This window comes from Gallinula chloropus (assembly GCF_964237585.1).
Source record: "Gallinula chloropus genome assembly, chromosome: Z".
Classification (NCBI taxonomy): domain Eukaryota; kingdom Metazoa; phylum Chordata; class Aves; order Gruiformes; family Rallidae; genus Gallinula; species Gallinula chloropus.
This window is the reverse complement of record NC_140089.1, coordinates 61,212,563-61,235,082: the sequence shown is the minus strand read 5'-3', so window position 1 is coordinate 61,235,082 and position 22,520 is coordinate 61,212,563. Positions and strand designations below refer to the sequence as shown.

Here is a 22,520-nt window from a genome sequence, read left to right as displayed (position 1 = left end):
CTGGACTTCTTGCTGTTACAGGGTTTTTTTTTTTTGTGGTGATTCTTACATCTATTTATGTATAAGCAAAGCATTTCTTCTGTGCAGCTGTAAGCTGCTTCTCCATTCATATGTTGTTCTGAAATTTGTTAACATCTATGTAGTATTTTGCAACTACTTGATAACATTATTTTTTCTTTAATAAGGCTGTTCCTAATTTTTTACTCACAAAGGTGACTTAAATTCATCAGAAGGAAGAAGAACATTTAGTGTGATACAAGAGATTTACAACAATGGGCAGAAACACTGCTTGTATTAGAAGTCCAGGTTTTCATTTGTTAATTAACTCTGCTTATGGGTTGTCAAAGTAGCTAGGTCAGTGAAGAACTAGATCCTAGCCACTCTGTGGTTGATTCCCTTCTGTCCCTTTAGTTGCTAGGAGAGGGCAATTACCAGGTTGATATACCAGGACTTCCTAAATGCCTGCATGGCGTAGTATGTACTTGTACCTGAAATACCTCCTCTCCCAGATCTAGTCCTTTTACCAAGCGTAACACTTAAGAGATGGGTAAAACTGAAACATCTGGGTGGACAGAAATAAAAGCTGAATGTGGTAGGATTGGAAAGCAAGACCTGATACTAAAAGTATTCCTTAAGTCTCGGGTTCAGCCTTGGTACTTGGCTCTGCTTCACTGTTAATTCTTTGTATCTACAACTTGTTTGTTTAAGCCTGTGCTAAGGCCTCATTCATCAGTGGTGGTAGAACTTTGTGCAGCTCCTTAATAGAAGTTGCTGGGTAAGAAATAGGTGTTTGTGTGGACCTGGAGTGAGCCGAATTTAGAAGAATTAATGTTATGGTCAGAACAATCAAGAACTAAATTAGTTTAAATTCAAAGTTCGGGCAAAGTCAATAAAAATAAAAACAGAGAACGGCTCAATGTGGACTTTCTTCAAGGAGTCTGCAGACCCCTTCCCTTCTTGTACAATTCTGCTTCAGCATTAGACTATCCTCTGTTAGAGTTGATTCACATAATTGCTCAAATCTATCCTGCTACTGCTTTTGATAACTGATTTCTTACACTATGTATTCTGCTTGAGTTTTTCTATTTCAACACAAATGGAAAGCATTCCTGGGTTTTGCTTGAGTGTAAGGAGTTAATGCAGGAGGTATTTGCTATAGGATTTACATGTTTATGCATTAAATTTTTTAAAGGATGCATACAAAGAAAGGTGTAGGTCAAGATGCATGCTAAAAAGAGATGAAAAAAAAATTGTTCCAGTTTAAAAGGAAATTTCAGTCAACAGAGATTTTTTTCAGGGCTGTTGCCTTTGACACTGACATATGAGCAATGCCTCTGGGTCCATTTAAAATGCAGATGACTTTTCCCAAGGCCTGTAGCTTGAAATGACAAACAAAGGGAGATTTTTGGATGAGTGTTTCCTTAGTGTTCCAGTTTCCAAGCTAAGCCTGCCTGGAATCCATTTGATCATTATGCACTGTAGCTTAAAAAATGTGCCTGGGAAGAAAAAACCATGGCATTGTCAGGGAGTTTCACAGCCATGTATGACTTAAGTAAAATGTGGAGCGGCTTTGGATTTGTTCCAATGAAAGACTGTCTTCCTGGCTTCCCAAGACATTTCTTACAATATTTATTCATTTTAAGTCAGCATTTTGCTTCAGGACTTTTTAGAATTTAAAGTGGATAAGAAATCTGGCACTCATTCCTCCAGATTCAAGCAAATGAACATACAAAACCTGTATTTCTAGTTCTAAAAGAAGAGAGACCTGAAATATAGGTGGATGAAATATGTTGCAGTGGTTACCACTAAGTAGGTTCCTTCCTTTCCTGGACTATCCCCTGCAAGGAGATTAGCAACATGAAACCTTTCTGGTTTTAACTCTCTGGAAAGCCTAGTAACACATCTAAATTATGTATATCAGGAATAACAAATCGATGGAGATTGCTCAGTGTCTTTCTGTTGTTAATGTCTCTGCTTCCTTGCAATGTGGCATAAGATGGTACAGGAATTTTTAAAGGCTGAGAACAGAGGAAAACTGTACAAGAGGTTTTATTTAAGGAGTTGGGTTTATGTATGGCAAAGTTAGTAAAGCAAAATGTAGTTGAAATTTTAGAAAGTCTGGAAGAAACTTGGAGGACTAAGGGATCAACCAGTTCTCTGCACTGGATCTGTATAACATTCTAAAATACTTTCTCATTAGGTCAGACAAAATTGGAGAAAGGAAGGGGACTCTTATGCCTATTTCACAGATGGGCAAAAAAGAAAACCATAGTGTATTGCACAAGAATAGTCTCTAGCTGCAGATTCTTAAGAAAGCCACAGAGTGCAAAACAAGAGCTTTTGATCAGTATAGCAAAGAATTAGATCTGCAGAGCTGGCTTTCCCTCCATACAGGAAAGCTGTTGCTGGAAGTGTATTACTTCTGCAGCACTTGCTGCTTTGTAATTAAGCAAATTTTCCGTCATCATCTTCTTCCTCTGTTGCTGTCTCCAAATCAATGAATTCCCCTGCACCTGAACCTAGAGAAAAGAATACAGCCCAGCATCTTGCTGCTTCTGTTTGCTCTCAGGGTTGTGATGTTACTTCCCTTGAGAGGACAGGGTGTGTGATAGCAGGACCAGAGTGCATCACCACTTGATGGCAGCAAGCAAATTTGAAAGACTTTAAAATAGATAAATAAAGAGGAGCAAGTCGGCCTTTCTGTAGTGTGGGGAAGGCAGCAGTGGAAGTAATGCTTGCTGTATGAGTACAGCACTCCATAAAGTACTCTCAGTATCTGATCAGCTTTTCCATTGTTCAGTTTCTTTAACTCGAGTACTTCAGCACTGTTGTAAATAGTTAGCAACAGGGCCTTGTGCAGGAAATTAGTAAACTAAAAATGTATTTAATATGATGGCCACTTTGTGAGCAAGAGAAAGTATGCATTTGTTTGGCTAAAAATGTTCTGGTTGCCTTGTACTGAGGCTATGCACTGACCATATCTCCTGCAAGTTAACAATCATTTTGAAAGAACAAAGCAATGGGTTAATGAACATCAAGTTTCTGGACTGCATCATTTGAACAACTTTTCAAAATAAAGGGAATTCTAATAGCATGGTACTGTGTGTTGTTAGGTTCCTGATGACCTTGATATTTCAGGAACTCCTTGGCTTACAGATGTTCCTTTTCTTTTTCCCTGTGGGGACATATGTTCTCAGTGCAATGACTGGAAGGATGACCGTATTGATTCTTTAGCCATTAACATTAAAGGGTACCAGCAGGGAGCTCCCCTAATATGGTTATGGATGCCTCTCCTTGTCTGTTCTGAATGCGTTAGAAGAATCTTGTGTTTCTCAGATTTTTTATTAGTTCTCAGAAAAATGAGTTTCAGCAGCAGACATCTGCAAGATAACCTCCTAGTCTTTCAATTAAACACACAACAATTGCTAGAGGCTTTTTTTTTATTTAATACACTCTGAATCCTCTGCTTTCTGTAGTTTTAGCATCCTTCTGTCTTTTCATCTGTCCCTGAACATGTTGGCTTGCTTAATTATATCCTGTTTCATGGAGAAAGAGGAGGAAGATATGAATGCTTGTCAGAATGACCAGAAATCTCTTTTCCCTGATTCCTTTTAAAATAAAATTGTCTTCCACAACACTTGTTTAGTTTGTCTAGGTGAACTGTAAAAACAGAAACTCTGTTGTCTTCTCTTCTTAGCCAGTAGAATAGAGAGAGAGCTCATCCCAGCATTACATGGATCAGAAACAATTAAAGATTACCACATACCTGTTTCCCTTTCACTTCCAATTCTCCTTCCACCATATCATGGATTAATGGAAATGTGTAGCGTTGAGGGATTGTGTACATGCATATGTATTGCATTCTTGTTGACATGGAGACAGGAAAATTTTGGCACCAGTCCCTTCATTTCCAGGCAACTGTTTTGTAATTAATTATTAGAATTAACTAGAAAGGTCTTTGGCTGGGAAGCTGCTTTTTGTTTGCATAGTAAGTAGCGAAGCGGAGACCTGGTGTGAGTATAATGCTCTGAATAGTAACATGGAGTAACTATCTGCGATAGATTCTGTGGTTGTCCATATGCACACACACTCAAGTCAGTCTCAGCCCAACAAAGCTCGTGCCAATTTTTTAAAAGTTTTTTTATAACATGCCTCAGAATTTTGTGCATACTGATTGCAGAAACTTCTGTTGATTGAGGATCAATTTCATCCAGTTTCTAGACTGAGTCTCATCCCTGTTAGGCCTATTACTATCCGAGTGCAATTTGACTTTGAAACCTAGAACCATTTCACCATTACAGTAAGCTGTAGTATTCCCAAGGTGCAGGAAGTATTGCAGTGCTCTCTCTCACAATGGTGTAATCAAGAGATTAAATACAGCTCTGCAAAAAGGTGAATATTCAGACCCATTGAAACCTTTGGGTGGGTTTTTTTTTTGTTGTTGTTGTTGAATGTTTGTTTCCCTCCTGTGTAACTGATTAGTAGGAAGGATGCCAAAGATGGCATCAAAAGAAAGGTCTACGTCTTTGAGAGCATCAGTGTCATGTTACTATAGGACAAGTCTGTTATTTTCCACTTGAGAAACGATATTAACCAGATAATAAAGCAACTTTAAAAGATGCTGGCAGCTTTAGTGCTGGGTGCTGGTGTTGCACTCTGACCTCTCTTAAATGGCTGGTGAAACAGTCTGTAGCAATTAGACAATAATTTCATCAAAATATGATTAAATCCAAATGCCTGTAATTGATGCTTCCTGTAAGCATTATTGAAACAGGGCTTTAATGAAAGCAAATATACGTTCTTGCTGTTCCCAATATTTGAACTCCAGAGACAAGAAAATGGAAAGCAATTACAGCAGCAAAATAGATGTTTGTCATTTAATATTCAAAGCATGTTTTTCTTTTTCTGTTAAATTCTAATTTGATGGGGAGATTTCATGTGCCACTTACAAAGCCAGTATTTAGACTTTGTGTAGTTGATTAGCTCTACTTTTGGCATGGATGTCTTCTGCATTCTGAAGGCTTTCTAGGCTGCAGTACTTTTCCAGGCTTGGTCATCTGTGTAGCCCTCAGCCATGGGATGCAATACGCAGAGATTCACTGAGGGGGAAAGAGTTGGTGGCCACGTTAATCTGATAAATGTTCTGGAAAGCATGCTCACTCAGATGGAAGAGCCAACCCTGCCTCTAAATGGTGCTTCAGCTTGGCTTGTGGCTGCTAGCATCTGCACATGAGCCCAGCTCAGTCATCAGCGTTTTCTACAGGAAGTGGCAGTCACTTCTGTGCTGAGGACTGAGCCCATTTTTCATGCATACAATTTGAATTCAGAAAAGGTTGCATGCATCTCTTCACACTGGGGTGTGAAATTCAGCCCAGGACCAAGGCAGCAGCTCCGCTCCTACCACTGGAATCCTAATTGGTTTTTGAGTCTTTGCCAGTGGTAAAGCTCCATAGGTTTCCTCTTCCCTGTATACAGACATAAGTGTCTGAATAAGGATGAAAGAAATGATGAGACTGAACTTAAAAGTATTTAATTTTATAAATTCGTTGAGGATTGCAGTAGGTTGCCTGGGAAGACTCTGAAATCCATGGCATGAGGTGTCTCAGAACAGGTTAAAAAACATCCATGGGGAACAAGGCAGACAGTACACGGGGGTGGTGAAAGGCAGTTTCCCCTTGATGAGGCAGGCCTCACTGATGAAGCATTTCTAAATGCAAATGAAGCATTGGAGCAGCCCAGGGGTGGCCTGAGGGGTTGGGAGACACTAGATTACACAAGCTCTGAAGGTTCAGACCCAGCTGTATTTTGATGTAATACTGATACTTGTTTATGTCACCAGTGACAGAACAGTATTGCTTTTTGTCAAGACCAGTAAAATGATACACAATCAGAAAGACACATTTAATAAGTACTGCAGTGATTATAGTAAACTACGTTGGGCTGGCCTTCTTAAATTTATGGTATTCATCTTTCAGGGGAAAAGCAGTAGGCTTTCTGGAAAGTGAGAAGTTTAAAATATTATGCATTTGTAAAAAGGTCAGATTCTCCCTTTGTGCACAGTATTAAAGTGATTGAAAGTTATGTTTCCCTTATGCGAAAGGGCTAGCTGGAACTCTTTGGAGAGCAATGATTGACTGCAAAGTTAAATACATACAGATCTGTATTTGAGATCATGGAAGGTGGGCGTTCTGAAACTCACAGTTTGTTAGCTACAGGATTTACTTATGTGATAATAAAGAGTCATATTGTCACCTGGACCATTTATCATCCTTTAGGTTTCGGCATAGTCCAAATTGCTGGTACTTGAGAGACTGGACCATCCATAGCTGGATCAGACAGTGCTTAAAATATGGTGCACAAGACAAAGCCTTATACACATTAAAAAACAAGGTAAGTTTTTACAAGGAAAAGCCATGAAAATATTTGATCAGCTTTTTGAGACAAGTGTGGCTTACTTGGAATTCCTATTGCAGCCAGGTCCAGGTTTTAAACTCAGATTTTTTCTGTCAAAACCAAAATAATGTTGCAGTTGAATTTTAGCTAAAGCTCTTTACAGCTTTTCTTTCCCCTGCTTTCACAGAAAGCTTTTTTTCTTTTTAAATGGTGTGGGTGTCCAAAATATGCTAGATGCAAGAGTGGCATAAAATCCTTATATCTAGGGCCCCTCCTGGTCCCAGAAACTCAGATAACATACCAAAACAAATCCAGTACATCAAAAGTTAGGAAGCCTACATCAGAGGAACTGTGCTAATCTTGTGTTGCTTACCTAGCTGTCACGTTGCAGCAGTGTGCAATGACATGGTTCAGATCTTTCTGATACCTGCAGCATTATGCTAGTGAAGATTTGAACAACATATTTTCACACTGACATTTTTCCTTCTTCAGGTTCAGTATGGAATTTTCCCAGATCATTTTACAATGAATATTTTGTTGGATTTTTTTATAAAGCAGAAGAAATATGAAGGTAAGAAAATACATAACAGTTTTGTATCCTTAGCTGTATGCTGTTATATCAGCAGAGTCTTTCTTTGAAATAAAACCTTTTAGCCATATTTTCTCTGAAGTCATGTTAAAAACATGCCTTCTTCCTTTAAGCTACATTTTTGCATGTTTATATCTCATCTATTTGGGATTTTATTCATTATGTAATTTTGAAACACGTGATTAATCCTGTCCCAAATGTAAACCAACTTCTCCAGTTTTTTACAAGTCTGGCTTATATGGTAATAACATTAGAGGAGTTATTAGTGACAATTACAGTGTTAGAAGAATTGAAATGCTTGTTGGTAGCATTCATCATACCTACATTTAGCTATTTAAAAAGCTACATATGTAAAATGTTTGTTGTCTGTCTCTGGAGTGAGACAGATACTCTAAATTGTCATTCTTAAATGCCTGCCTTTCACTATTGACTGGTTTAAGTGTTGGGATGAATGATCCTCGTGTTTGATGACAAATATTTCATTTCACTGCACATTTTCTGGTACTGTAGACTTTCAGTGAGCTTTTCTTTGCAGAAGTCTCTTGTATAACAAATAACTGAAAGGGATTATAGAATTGCAGGACTTAAGCTGTAGCTTTTTTCATGAAGATTTTGTTAAATAGCAAAGTACTTTATTCTGAGACACTGCCCCCCATTTGTGAATTACCCGGTCTCCCATCCACATTTATTTCCAGTGACAGTCTTAAGGCCTTTCATTTAACAAAACTGCCCTTCCTGACAGGGAGTGTCACTGGAACTCCCTGTGGAGCTTCCCCAGAGCACTGTTTTCTGAGTACAGGGAGTGCTGTGGGTGATCTGTGACAACATTTCTGCTCCATTGTACACTGTTGTCACCTTAATGGCAGTGAATTTAAGCCAGTCTTCTTGTTTACAATCTAAACAGAAGAAGAAAGAAGTAATCTTTAGAGATTTAAAACCAAAATAGTTCATGATTGAAGGACTGAGCAAAGTAAGAACCAATTGAAGAGTGTAGAGCTAAGATGAATTTGGAAAGCTCCCTTGCTGTGGTCTTGTGCTGTTCAACCCATTCTTCCTTCCCACAATGTGTTTGAATGACCCAAGCAACTAAGACTTGTTCTAAACTGCTAGTCCTAAGAAATCTTTGACTTTCTCTTTAACTTGAAAACTTACTACAATGATAAAGTATCAGTGAATATAAGTGGGTGTGAAAGGGAGCTCTGTAAATTTGCACTTGCTGATTATGTATTGTTTTCCTCCATAGATGCTGTATCGGTAGTAACAGAAATCATGCTGCAGGAAGGTTTTGATGAGGTCTCAACACAGCTTCTTTCTCTCTATGTTTTATACCAGTACCTGGCAACCAATTCTGAACGTGCGGTAAGCTGAGCACACACAAAATGATACAGAAAGCCTCCATTTCTGTGTGCCATGGTGCAGTTAATTGGGCATTCAATCTTGAATATATTTTATTTCCCCTAAATTACCTGGTGAAAAATGCTCTTTTTTTGGTTTTTTTTGTTACTTTTACAAGAAAGGTGAAGAAACTGCAAAATACTGAAAGCTATCAAATAACTTTTCATCCCTATTGCTCCTTTCTCTGAAAATGAAGGTGTTTGGGGATTTTCAGATATAATGTATGTCCATTGGAAGGTTATGAAATGATATTTAGAGTGGTAACGTGGTAGAACAGGCTGCCCAGAGAGGTGGTGGATGCCCCATCCCTGGAGGTGTTCAAGGCCAGGTTGGATGGGGCCCTGGGCAACCTTGTGTAGATCCAGGTTGGTGGCCCTGTGACAGGGCGGTTGGAACTCTATGATCCATGGGGTCCCTTCAAACTCAGACTTTTGTATGATTCTATGATGACATTAGAATTCAGTTCGAAGATGGTTCTATCAGTTAACAGAAAAAAATCAACCATGTCACCTATTGTATAAGACCCTGTTAAGGTGAGTATTGCTCACCATTAGAACTTGGTAATGTTGCAGAATTATAAAGCATTTTCACTAGGACACTTCCTATCTCATTTGGCTTTGTGTGTGTTTTTTAAAACTAAGTTTGTTACATCTTTCTTGTCTCCAAGGGTTAGGGATTTCTTATTGACATCTTGCTTGCTTAATTCCAGTGAAATGTGACAATTCAGGCTCTTGGAAGTTGTCTTGTCCCAAAAGAGGGGTCCTTTACCTGGTGTGCAGTACACCAGTATACACACAGAGCAGAGGAATTGGATTTACTTGATGTCTGTGCAGAGACAGGTGTGAGGTGGTAATTCCACAAAGCTAGCACGCTACACACAGAATGTACAACATACTTAGCTTGTTGCAGGAATAGAAAAACCTGCCTAAATTTACACTCATTGATTAGCAACTACTGCATCATCTACTATAGGCCAAGCAATTTAAATTTGCATGCATGCTCCTTGAAGGTGTGTGGGGGTTAATTTCATAGTCCTTGAACTGGGTAGGTGATCACAAACTCCCCCTGCCACCCTTACCTTTCCCTAGTCATTTGGTTTCTCTTCAAAGGTATCGCTGTTAGCAGAACAAGGTAATGGTGTTTAACCCTAAATGAAACAGTATCTGAGCACTAATCCAAACATATTTCTTCCTGTAAACTGGGAAACTCTTTATAGTTACCAGTGGCATTATTCTACTTTTACAGGAGCTCAGTTAGCTATCAGCAAAGGGCTATGCCATGTCCATCACCTTAGGCAGCTACTTTTCATACAGTTTGAAAGATGCAATAGCATGTTGTCATCTGTAAGGAAAATGCTTAAAGCCTCCATTTGTCTCTATGAAGCATCTTCTAAAATGCATATTACAGGTACCTGAATGTTTTTCTCAATTGTGTTGCAACTTCAGTTTTCAATAAAGAAAGCAGATGTGCATTTGCTCTGTTCTGTATTCCCCTTCATTCTCCAGAAGTGAAGTATGCTTGACCACTTGTATGTGAAAAGCAAGGTGACCAAAATCTCATGCTACTATTATGTTTATATGTGTGTGTATATCCTCACTGCAAAGACAATATCCTAACAATATGTGCAGCATTTTGTGAAAACAGGACACATAGCTTTGTGTTCAGCAGCCCAATGAAACGTTTTTTAACTTTGAGAGCTGAATCTTGGGCAATTTAACTATGTTAGTCCTTAGTGTGTATAGCAGTGGTGATAGCTTCCATTCTTCTGCTGTTGTAAACACCACTGAAAGCCTGATTCTTCTTGGCTCCCTCCAAAAAGTTACTGCCTTGACTGCTGCAGACAATCAGTATGATCGCTACCTTCCACTGCAGAGGTGTTAACATCAAGATCTTGCAGTTCTCCAGCTCTTGGAGCCAAATGGGCTAGCTCCCAAAAAAGCCTAGACTGCTAAAACATTTTATAACATCCAGCTGGAGTGCTGAATTCAGCACAAAACAGCCCTGTCTCCGTGTATCTTGCCTGGCTGTCAAGTGATGGTATTTTATGTCAGATTATAACATGCTTATTCTTGTAGCACCTGAGCAGAGACACAAAAAATTGCCCTATCTTGAAAAGACATCTCTGAATAATGCAGTAAACCAGGAGGACAAACCTTTGTGCTTTCTAAGATTCACTGTACCTCATGAAATTTTTCAGAAAGCTTCACCAGCACTATTTGTCTCAGGTCATAAGGTAATAAAAATACACTGAGTACCCTACCACAAAACCCATGTGTTAGAGTCAAGCTTCCTCAAACCTATTGCCTTTTATAGCTTCCTCTTCTTTATTTTCTTAGCACTGGGAGATGTTCAGCTCCTTTCACTTGCAGTAGAGAGACATTTATCCTTGATGCTTGTGATTCTCTGGTCTTGAAAAATGTACTATCCCATAGCAAAATAAATTCACACTACTTCTGTGGTTTTAATGATTGGGTGCCCTTTAGCCATAACTCGTGGTCTAGCTTAGAGAGCTGGTACTTTTCTAGTTTGAGAGACAGCTGTACTTTTAATCCTGGGGCATACAGCGGTCTTGGTGACTTATGTATGTTCTAGTCACTGTACAGATTTTGGACTCAGAGCAGCCATTAGTGGCATATTCTTCTCCAAGCATTTAGCTATCCTAGTGAGGAATAGAGGAGCATGTATCTCACCACATACTTGAAAGAAAAGACTGCTCTAGGAGAGAAGCCATGTAATATTTTTCTTCAGCAGTGTTAGCCTGAAGCAAGTGGTAGGATGTACAGGACAGAGACACATATACCAGTGTAAATCAGTGTAACCATGTCCTGAAGGTAATACACTGATTGGCTTCAATGCAAAATCTCAACCACTCACATTTTACTGTGTTCTGGAAAAAGAGGTGTTCCCCAGTATATTGTGTGGTACTCTTCAAGATATACATGCTGTAACTCTGTGAACACTAGACATGTTAAATGAGTCTTTATTTTATTGCTAAGACATCTGATGAAAGCCACGTGTGCTATCTTTGACTGCTGACGTTTTATCTTTGTGTTTGTCAAGGGACACTTACTTTAGTTTACATTATTTGCAGTGGGAAGAGGAGAGAAATCTTGGAGCATCACTAGTGCTTACGGGTCTAAAGCAAACCAACACTGTGGGCTTTAGCTCCCAGCTGTATGGCTATGCATTCCTTGGTAAGTTTTATCTCACTCATAGTGTTTTCTGTGGCTGAATGAAACTGGCATCTTTGCTGAATTAAAATGTAGTCAAGGAGAAGACTAAGAAAAAAAAAAAAAGCCAAAAATAATGGAAAGAACAGTTTTGGAGTTAAGACTGAATCTGTAAGCCTGGAGCACAAAACTGGTTTGAATGGTATACCCTCAATCAGACAGCTTTAGAACCTCCTTTAGGGCTCCTTGCAGGTTTGGATTGGCAGCTGAAAGAAAGAAGATATTCTTAAAGTTCAGAAGGGCTAGGATTTTTGTGGACCAACAATTTAAAAAACAAACATTGAAAGTACAGATTTCTTTAACACAAATTTGTTATGGTGAGCTTCTTAAAATAATTCTTAAACCTCAAGAAGTTCACAGAGAGCAAAGCCTGAAAAACACCATGTTTAGAACAGTTACTACTGACTATAAATGTAATATATCTGTTGTGAACAGCAGATAGCAGTGTCTATCTTGTATCTGTTAAGGAGCATTCACTGCTAACAGTATGCTATATTATTAAATAGTAGTTATAGCAGAGTATATCCAGAAATGTGAGGAAGGGGAATAGGGTAGTTCTTGAATTTCCTCCAGTCTTTAGAGGAAGATGGTGCAGGTAGGTTTTGTCCTCTACAAAATTATTATTTACTTGAGTGTAATTAATTAATTTAGATTTATGATTATAGTTGTTCCATTACTGCACTGTATTTTATTCTAGAATTAATTGAGGGTAATAGAAAGTGGACGTGTTCTTAAAATGCAGCCTCAAAACACAATATGTAGTGGCAGAGTTTGGATTTATCATGACTGTAGGACAGAAAACCTCATTTTCAGTTAAAAAGGGGATTCACAAAATTATGGAAATAGTATGAAAGCAAGATTTCCCGTAGACATTTCTTACCTTCTTGAGATACTGAAAGAAATAGGATTTTGCTATCCAGATGACATTCAGTTTGGGGTGGTTTTTATGTCATATAGATTGGTTGAGTAGTGGCTGTATTTCAAAAATGCACTTCACTGTTGTCTGTGAGCAGTAGTACTTGTTCCATGACACTGATGTTCAGTAGATCAAAAGCTATTTACTGTTATGTCATGTATTCCACAGTCTTGCCAACACTAATGGAACCGACCTCTGAGAGAGTGAAAGATGTCTGTGGGCAGAGTGGCCTCAAGCACCTTAGCTATTTTAATTTAGCTGTAGTCCATGAGCTTTGTCAGTGCACGACTTAGTACCTTGCTTTTCCTAAACTGTTCTCTTCCACTTAAAGAAGAGTAAGGTGTGTTTTGTAGTTTTCTGTCCTTGTAGCCAGAGCGCAATCTAGATTGGGAGCTTGGATGCAACTCTCATAAGCTATACCAAAATGGTAGGATTGGTTACACTGAAATGGTATGATTTGTTACACTGACAATGACAAAACCAAACCCTTAGAGTGGCAGTCATTGTAAATTAGTGCTCACCAACTGCAAGATTGTAATATGTACATTTCCACTATTATATAGGACTTCTGTGTTCTCTCATAATTACAGTCAGAAGAAAAGCCACATTGTCAGTGGTGCTGCGCATCACAGGCCCTGCTAAAGTCAGTTGGACAAAATGTCCTACACCAAGAATCAAAATTTCATGTTGGCAGGTCTCTTGTATTTCTTCTTGGGAAGGTCCAGCAGAAATAGGGATAGTAAGCTGTAGAGTTAGCCAGAGCATGTGCTGTAAATACTGTATGGTTTGGCCATGACACATCTGTGAGTAGACCCTAAAGGCCACAGAGGTGAGTACAGAGCCTCAGATTTAGTGCACATGTGCTGTAAGTCTGAGGAGGCAGTTGTCTGAGATCTTCAGATGTCCTTCTCAGAGCTGCTGTTAAAATTGCCAGACAACCACAAAATGTGACCACATTTTGTCTTTTCCATCTGGACAAAATTTTTGGTGAGACAGGAGGAGGAATGGGGAGGAGCCAAGATCCAAGACATCATAGCTGTGATGTTGGGAAAAAAGAAGGCATCTTAATAAAAAAGATAATGACAGTTTTGTCAGAGCAGCTTTGTAGAAGTGTGCTGTTCTTACTACAGAAACTGCTGCTTAAAAACAGAGCCAGCCCACATGGATTCTGTTAAGACTCAAGTGTTGAAGTTCAAATGCTGAAGTTTGGTTTTTTTTAATCACAGGGAGAGTGGAGTTGAATCAAGGGCTGAGAGCTGTATACAATCTAATGCCGCTGATGTGGATGCCTGGATACTTGAATAGAGCCTTGCAAGTGATGGAGAATGTTGCTTCATTGTCAGGGGACAGCAAAATCTGTGAAGAAGCTGTAAGTATCAAGACTATAATGTGCAGAACAGAGGGCTTCTCATATAAGCCAAACGCCAGTAAAACCTGTGAATTCTGTGCTTTACTGATGAGAAAAGGCCTAGCAATACTTGAGAGGTCTTGAGAAGAAGTAATGAACAGAAGGATTGGTTCAGTTGATGGTGAGCCAGTGATGATGTTTACTCGTTTTTCCTTTGGAATGAGTGTTAGTGCCACAAGCCATTTAAGTATGTTTCCTAAGCTTTTCCCTCCCTGCAGAGACACCTAGAACATAAGAAGCGTGGGGGGCCAGGAAAGGAAGACACCTTTCTTTCCCAAGCTTGTGAACTCACTCAGAGGCACGCTTTGTAGCAGTAACCATGAAATATCACATCTTCTTCCTATTCTGGCTAATTCCATGTATTGTGTCCTGAATGATAATGGTACAAAACCAGTGCAGAGTGTTTCCTACAAGGGTTGTAGTGCCCTCATTTGCAGAGGATGAGTAGTTTCAGCCCATTTCTGAGCTCAGCACTAAGTGAGTCGGGGTTTAGGAGTGCTGTGGAGCATCAGGCCTGTCAGATAGCTTAGGAGGAATAAAATGTATATCACCACCAAATGGGCTGGGGCATACAAACAGCACTGAGGTCTAACCTCCTCTTCTTAGTACTCTCTCCTGAAGGTGTCTCTGGCGATAGGAGTCTCCGTTTTGCTAGTATCCCTAGTAGGCTTCAGTCTTTGCATTTCCTGTGGCAAACAAAGGCCCCGGTACTGTTCAGTGGGTTCTCCCATTTATTACTCCTTGTCTGGAAGCAGCACTGTGTAATATTGGGCAGTGCAAGAAGGAAGGGTCACATTTGCAACTTCCACTATTGCGTGATTTTGGGGATTTCTTCCTTACTCCGAGCTTGAAGAATTTGGCTTAATTCACTTGTGACTTTTTTTCTGCTTACAAACCCTAGACAAATTAGGGAACCCAGCTTGCTCAGAGATGAATATACTTGTGTTGGAAGAAGGCTGCATGTGTGTGGTACAACAGGCCCATGTTCTGTACTTACACTGTAAAAGTGCTAAACACTAGTAATACCTAGCTATGCTTTCTTTGCAGAGACGCTTTATTTTGTTCAGTCAACAACTAAGAACTTATTAAATAAGGTTATTACTGATTACTCACTAATTCTTCAAGTGTCTTTATGCAAACCTAGTAGCAGACCCCAAAGACAATGACCATGAAAGCCATACAGAAACTTCCCTGCAGAGAATTTGGATTTTAGGGGGCAGTATATGAACAATAGAGCCAGTCACATAAGTTTCACCAAGCTGACAATCAAGAGCAGTCCTGGATAATTTTTTGTGACCCTGATGTGGAAAGGAAGAAAGGAAAATGTGTTGGTCCATATCCTTATCTGGTATAAAGTAATTACAATGTATTGATTTGCATCATCTGGTCTTTTCTACTGAGGTGTTCATTAAGATTTTACTATTAAAATCCATGTTACTGTTTCCAACTAATGTGCAGTATTCCTGAAGGTGAAGGACTAAGAACACTGACCATGTCAATATTGGGGTCAGTCAACCACCACTGAATTCAGCAGCAGATATGATGGAAACATCCTCAAGTGCCAGAAGCCTTTTTTTTCCTGTAGCATCCATCCTGGGCCTTTCTTGGGCAGGACTAGGCTGATGGGTACACAAGTCCTGTAAATCTGTATCTTGGCACTGAGGAGTACAGTCAGTGTTTGTGCTAGTGTGCAAGGACAATCATGATTTCTAATTCTACAAATTCAATTCAATTCAATCACAGTTACATGGGAAAGACACAGCCCTGTTTTTGTGAACTTCCAAAATGTACTATTATTTTCTGGCTGAATAAATTTCAGTATCTAAAAGGGAAGTTTTCAAAGCCAGCTTTTTTAACTGTGCTGTTTTGGTGTAAGTATTTTCATGTGATTAACCTAATCATTTTCAGTCACTTTTTTCAGGTTTTAAGCTTCCATTCATTTCTGACTAGAAGAGTGTCTCTTTTCTCTTTGGCATTACCATCTCAAGAACATACTAGAAATACTGTTTTAGTATTGTGCTATATTGTTTAACTGTGAACAATCAAGACAAGGGGTTTTTTTTTGATTTGTCAGAATTAGGATTCACAGAACAATAACAGCTCCTTTGCATTTATAAAACCTGAACTTTAACATGCAGCAGCCTGCGTCCAATATCCCATTATTCCCAAAACAGCAGCAGTGTCCATACAGCAGTTCCATCTTCTCTATCAATAAAACATACAGGAATAATTTACCAGGACCTTTACTGAATCTAATGCATTCTCTTCATACAATTGCAATTACATTAGGAGACGGTGGTTGGTTCTCTTACTACCTTGAAAGACAAAAGCATGAAGAGCCCAGAGGTGTCCCAGATTAAAAATATATCCATACCAATAAATTATATGCTTACCTTTCCATTTTTCCTGTTAAATTATTGCATTAATTATAGGAATGAATATTCTTTGTACTGAACAGGTGATTTCCCTGCAGCTTTTCACTGAAGAAGTATTGAGATGATCTATTAGATGTCATCATTCCATAGTTAATATTTTATTTAGATGTGTCTGTGATAGTGCATCATGATAGTGCTGTTATCACTGTGACTACCGTTTAGTATTAGTATTTATGGCTGGTTATTAGACCAAAAGGAGACATTAGCCTAATTTCAGACAGATCTGCAAACACCAGTCAACATCTGAGTCACAGGGAGCTTTACCATTCACAGGGAGTGTTGGAGTTGTTCTGTTGAAGTGATTTAATGTCCAACATTAAAGGTCCCAAGTACAGTACATAATTCTTCCAGGAATAAGCTCCTTTTAGAGTTTGGTTTTCTTTTTATCATACACAAAAGTAATCTCAAAATACCTCAGGAAGTTCTTTGTGAAGTGTGACAGTAGTGTTACTTCGATTGTATTCCCAAACTCTTTATGCTAACAATGATAAACGTGATTATTCAGATTGATGCTCTGGAGAACGTTTTGCAGTCTGTCCTTGAAGCAAAACCCAGTCCAGAATCGACTGAAGCAGTCAAGGAAACAGAGCAGAAATCACAGGGTACAGAATCGGAAGAAACAGAGCAATCTAAAGCACCCCAGTACTACAGCCGATTCAAGGTAAGAGTTTCATTTATCTCAATATTCAAGGTGTGGTAAATATTTATAATATATGTGTGTGAGTATGGGTGTATATACATATATTAAAAAATGCTGCCTTATTACAGCAAAAGACTGACACCCCTTTGGTGCCTCAGAAGCCCTACCTGGCATTTTTGAAACTGATGTCACCTTACATTTTCATTTCTTCAAACAGGAAGCAGAGCATACAAAGACATAAATGCTCAAGGCCACTTGTCTTTTGTTTGTCTGCTGGGATTTTATCTTGACTTTTCATACATCAAAATGATAAATCCAGCCCTGTTCACAAAAGTGGTATGTCATTAGAGATCCATTATCTGACCTTGTGTGGGCTCTTGCTCGTTAAATTAAATTCTAATAGGCATCCTGAATTTATTGTCCATTTGTGTATGTTACAAATAAGCAGAAATGTTACACCCTATACTTTCATTCTGAGACATTCAGGATATATTGTCACCCTTTTATCTTTTAAGTTGTCACACTGATGATAGTATGAAACAGCAAGAGTTCATTAGGGCAGAGCTATATAATGATTGCATTTTATTTGATCATCTCATAGCTATATAATGAGCTTATTCTGTTTTATCACCTCTGATCTGTGCTGTTGTAAAAAAAAATCCAAAACCAAAACCACACAGGTTGAAACTAATCTGGTTTTCAGTTCCAGCAGCAGTACTCATTCCATAGCCTGTTTGTTTCCATTGTTGCTGTGAAGACCTTGGACAGTTGTTCTGGATACAGACCATTCTTCTTTTAAAGAAATTTCAAAAGTTAACAAACTATGGTTTCATCTCACATACATACACTTTTTCTATCTTTAATTTTTATTTACATAAATTACTTGCCACTAATCTTTAGATATTAAACTTGCTTTGCAGGCATTTAGAACTTTTTTAATTAAAGTGTTTAGAAATCAATGGGTGCTCAGCATGTGATAATTAATGCCTGGATGAATTACAGTGAATTAGGTAAACACAAGTGCCTTTTGAATGAGGGAGTGAGACATTTTTATGAGTCTCCCACTGTCTGTCCATTGTGGATCCTTGAAGAAATGATGCAGAGGGCTCGAAACAAGGCCTAAATGTCAAGTTGGGGACAGACTAGTGCCAAGAGGGGAGTTTTCTTCTCACTTCAACCTTTCCCAACTTCTGTAATTAGTCACAGTTCAGGTATTCCCTGGCGAGGCAGTGAGTGCCCTGACTTTAAACAACAAACTATAGTCCTAATGCTTAGCTCTAAGTTCTCACTAGGAAAAAAAAAAAAACCTCAATAAAAGAAAGACATAGCCCTCAGGTGAAATCTAGGCAACAGTACTTTATACGTAAATAAACCACAATTTCTGTTTGTCTGGATGAGAAAAGGAGTTCTTAGTCAAAATGCCATTTCCCCTCTCAAACCCATTAGGCCAGCACCAGTCTGACCTCCCAGTTGTACCCCTGGATACTTATAGCTGTGGTTAACCAGGCAGAGTTCACTAAAATCCATACAAGTCTGAGGGAAAGTGGCAACTCTGAAGCAATCTGATGATGTTGGTCTTCACAGCTGCTGTCCCAACATAGGTCATCTGCCTCTCATGGGAAGTAACCCAAATATAGGGTTTGCACTTCTGCTGCTGTAAAAATACCCCACTTTGGTTGCACTTTGTTCAGTCCTGCATTAACCAGCATGTGCCAATCGCTCTCCAAGAGCTCAAACCCAACTGCTTCTATCTGCTGTTTGCCTCATTATCTTTTACAAGTGTAAAAGGGTGTGCAAGGAGAAGCATGGGTTTGCTCCAGACATCACGGTTCCTGCTTAGAACTGCAGCTTGTTCTGCATGGCTTTTATATGCACACTTGGACTCAGTGTTTCATGTCCACCTTCAGAAAAGCCATTTCTGGAAGTACCTGGAAAAGTCATGACAGCTTAACAGATACCATGTGTGAGAGGCAACATGTCCTTCACTTCCACTAAAACAAACAGGACTTGAGGGCATTTGGCTTTTTCCAGACAAAGCCTTTAGAACTGTAATTTAGACTCTCCCTCTCACACTGTCACTTATATTGTAATTACTTGTTTTCAGATGTGTATGCTGAGGCTCCCTAGTCAGTACAGTGTTCCTCAGGCAGTTCCTTCCATCTGTGTCACTGATCAGTGGGCAAGCATTTCACTTCATCACATAAATGCTGGGAACACCCTCTCTGAAAGCAGTGATCATTTCCTAACTGTCTGCATGCAGCAGCTTATGAATGTTTCCTTTTGGTACCTGCAGGACACAGAGCCTGCTGCTTTCCTAAATTAGTTTCACTAATTTATCACAGCAGAGCAAGGAAGATTCCAGGAGTTCAGTGGTATCAGTAGTGGTGTAAGAGAGAAGTCCTGCTAGTTTCTGCTTTGTTGCCTTTCTCGAATTCAGTGTTATACCGCTTATATTCAGTGCATAAATTCAGCACATCCTTGGGAGTGGTTAGTAGGAAGAGTCTGAAGGATCTAAGCCACTTGTGTTTAAAATGAATATATAATCTGCAAACATGAGTGTAGTTGCCAGGTTCCTTCCACAGACCCAAGCTGTGCAGTCTCCTCATGTTTCTGACAGATGCATTTTATACTCGCATCTCAAACAAAATAGAATACACCTAAATACTACTGAGTTTCATCTTAGTCCATTAGCCTCAAAGCCCTTGGTTTCATTCCTATTCTTTATCACAAAACCAAAAAAACAGGCAGCCTAATACCCAAGCCCCTCAGACCTGCATACCTAGGATTTTAAAGAGTCTGTAAACTGCTGTCTGTCCAGTTCAAAACTTCGAGGGCCTGGCAAAACACAACACTGCCTGCAAGTTGTGTTGGTTAAGGTAGAGGGAAGTGGAGGGGACATCATAGTTTCCCACATAAGAAGAAGGCAAAGCCTCAAGGCAGGAGTTGAGGGGCAGTGCCTTTGCACAGTATTGTTGGTGTGGGCTGGGGCAAGAAGAACTCTGTGGGCCAGCAGCACAGCACGTAAGTTTCCACTGACAGCAGGAAGTCTGGATATCTGCGTGGCCCCAGAACCACTGTTTTGTTTGGAGGTGAATGATCTCCACATCTTCCCATTATCCTGCAATGCAGAACAATAGGCTTTATTCAGAGGGCCCAAAAAAACATGGATGTGCCTTTCTTTAGGACATGCACTTACTTTAAGCATTTCTGCAAGTGCTGGGCTCAGTAAAAACATTTTATTTAAAAGAACAGTCGGGAAAATGTGGCGCTATATAATGAGTGAGCAAGGAGTAAAAAATCTGCCAAGTGCCATGTCCTCTTTCTCCCCAGGAAACTCATGCTTGGTTATGTATCTGCACTTTTAAGGCAATTAATCAGATGTTAGTGAGCCATCGGGCTAAAGGTTCCAGAAAGCTAGAAATAGTATCACTGGGTGATTCATCATGTTAAATGAGTTAACATTTTTATGCTGCATGAAATCTAGACAAGTGAAATTCAAGAAAGAAATACTGCAGAGTTTCTTACTGAAGCATTCTCTGCTCTTAGTTTCAGTATAGAATATGCCTGAAAAAGTATCTCTTGCCTTTGGCACTGTTGTGCAGTCTGTGTGTGTCAAGCCTCACATCACAGTAGCTGTTGGGAAGTAAAATCATGGGAGTCACGTAGTATGCAGGTAGCAAGAGAGCAGTTAAAGTGCTGTGCATCTTTTGAGAGGGATGGTAATGCAGGCAGTGTGGAGCAAATAATTCAACCTGTCTTGAGGTAAGACACAAAAAAAATGGTGTTCAGTTTATATTTGTCGTAGTTGACTGGTCAGATGATCTTTGTTAGTATCAGATAACTGCATCTAGGAAAATAATTTCAATGGTTAGGGAAAATGGAACTTCATTGTTTTAGTTTATCGCTCAAAAAATAATTCTCGAGGGTAGCATTTCAACAAATGGCACCAGCTGCCACAGTCAAAATACTTGCTGGGATTAAACAGTTACCTGGTCAGTACAGCCCAGATAGTAGTTAGATTCAAACAGCGATGTATTGATTGTTATGGGAAGTATTTTGTGGCGTATTATTTTGTGACTGACTGGTGCTCTCCTCTCTCCTCACCAAATGCCTTTTTATGACAGGAGCTGCGCTCTAAGCTGCATTCGCTGGGCAAGGTTGAGCCTGAAAGCCTGTTGACCCTGACCACCCAACTTGTCAAGGAAAAGCTGCCAGCATGTGAAGTGGAAGACATTGCGAAACATGAACAGAAGCTAAAGGAGTGGGAGCAAGAACAAGCATCGCTCATTGAGAGAGAAAGAGAGTTGAGAGAAAAGGCTAAGCAAGAAATGGAAGCTAGGAAGCTAGCTCAAGCATCTGCTTAGTACTGGAGCTCAAAGACTATCATAGTTGTAGGCATTCATCTGTCAGTGCACTGAAGTGCTCATCATTCTCAATATTTCATTTCAATCCTGCTGCAAGTGTGACTGTATGTGACCGCTGTATGCAAATTAAACTGTTCCCATTTTTCCTGTTTCCTGAAGTAAAGCACATGGAGTTTAGAAATCTTCATCCTGTGCATGATATGTATTTTCCTCCTACCATCATTCAGGCAGGGGGTGGACTGGTGACAGCACAAAGAAACAAAGGCATAAGAAATAGCTTGCCTGTGATGAAAAGTGTAGAGGGTGGAGGGAACAAGAGAGGGAAGAATTTCAAATGCAAGTTGTTTCAGTGGGGGGTTCTCACAGGAAATAATGCCTTGGCTACACTGAACTTCAGACACTAAGAGGATTAACGTATATTGATATCTTTTTCTTTTCCCCAACCCATTAGAAAATTTAGGCTACCATGCAAGGAGTTGGAAGTGTTAACTTCAGAGTTGTTTTTAAAACTTCTTTGAAAGAGTTCACTTGCACAGGCACTCAGATGTGCCTTCCCTGTAAGGACTTTACTACTGCTCTGCTCCATTTTTAAGGTCAATAGAAAAACATTTGCAATCATCTCTGCACTCACTTAAAAGCCTCATAATGCAGTGAACTTTCCTTTTATATTCTGGGTGCTGTTTCATGAGGATTTTGACCTAATTCCCTTCTTGTCTCAGCTGTGTACACGGTCCTTTGCCCCCTTCTTCAGATGGGTAAGACAGTGTAGCTATTCATGCAGAGCACAAGGAAAAAGCAAGGGAGGGAAGGATCAGAGTGCATTGTTAGTGGGATGCATCAACACTTTTCCCTGCATACATTCCCTGGCACCATCGTATCCCATCAGCTGCTGCCAGTGACTTTCTGCAGCTCATGGGAGGGCAAGTTCCTTGAAAACGGGAAGACCCTAGGAACAGCCCCCCTCTACTGCAGCTTGTTAGGGCAACACCAGTGTTTCTCACTGTGCTTTATCATGGGGTCCCATAAGCATTGTCAGTTTTACCGTGTGTCTGCCCAGTCCTACAGTGATAAAACTCACATCACAGATTCACTGTAAATCCAGTGCAAACCCATTGCAAATCTGTGAGGTGAACTTGTTTTAAGAGCAGGA

General features: G+C 39.6%; 1 protein-coding gene across 1 annotated transcript in view; it reads left to right on the top strand.

Annotated features, from left to right (window-relative positions):
- The window catches only part of MRPS27 (mitochondrial ribosomal protein S27), a 46,792-nt gene extending 25,237 nt beyond the window's left edge, over positions 1-21,555 (top strand). Inside the window, exons 5-11 of the mRNA XM_084278990.1 lie at positions 6,276-6,390; positions 6,886-6,964; positions 8,226-8,341; positions 11,469-11,571; positions 13,750-13,892; positions 16,872-17,027; positions 21,131-21,555. Of these exons, the coding sequence (XP_084135116.1) occupies positions 6,276-6,390; positions 6,886-6,964; positions 8,226-8,341; positions 11,469-11,571; positions 13,750-13,892; positions 16,872-17,027; positions 21,131-21,370 (952 nt within the window). The 3' untranslated portion in view covers positions 21,371-21,555. The remainder of the gene's footprint in view (positions 1-6,275; positions 6,391-6,885; positions 6,965-8,225; positions 8,342-11,468; positions 11,572-13,749; positions 13,893-16,871; positions 17,028-21,130) is intronic.
- Positions 21,556-22,520: the final 965 nt, after the last annotated feature.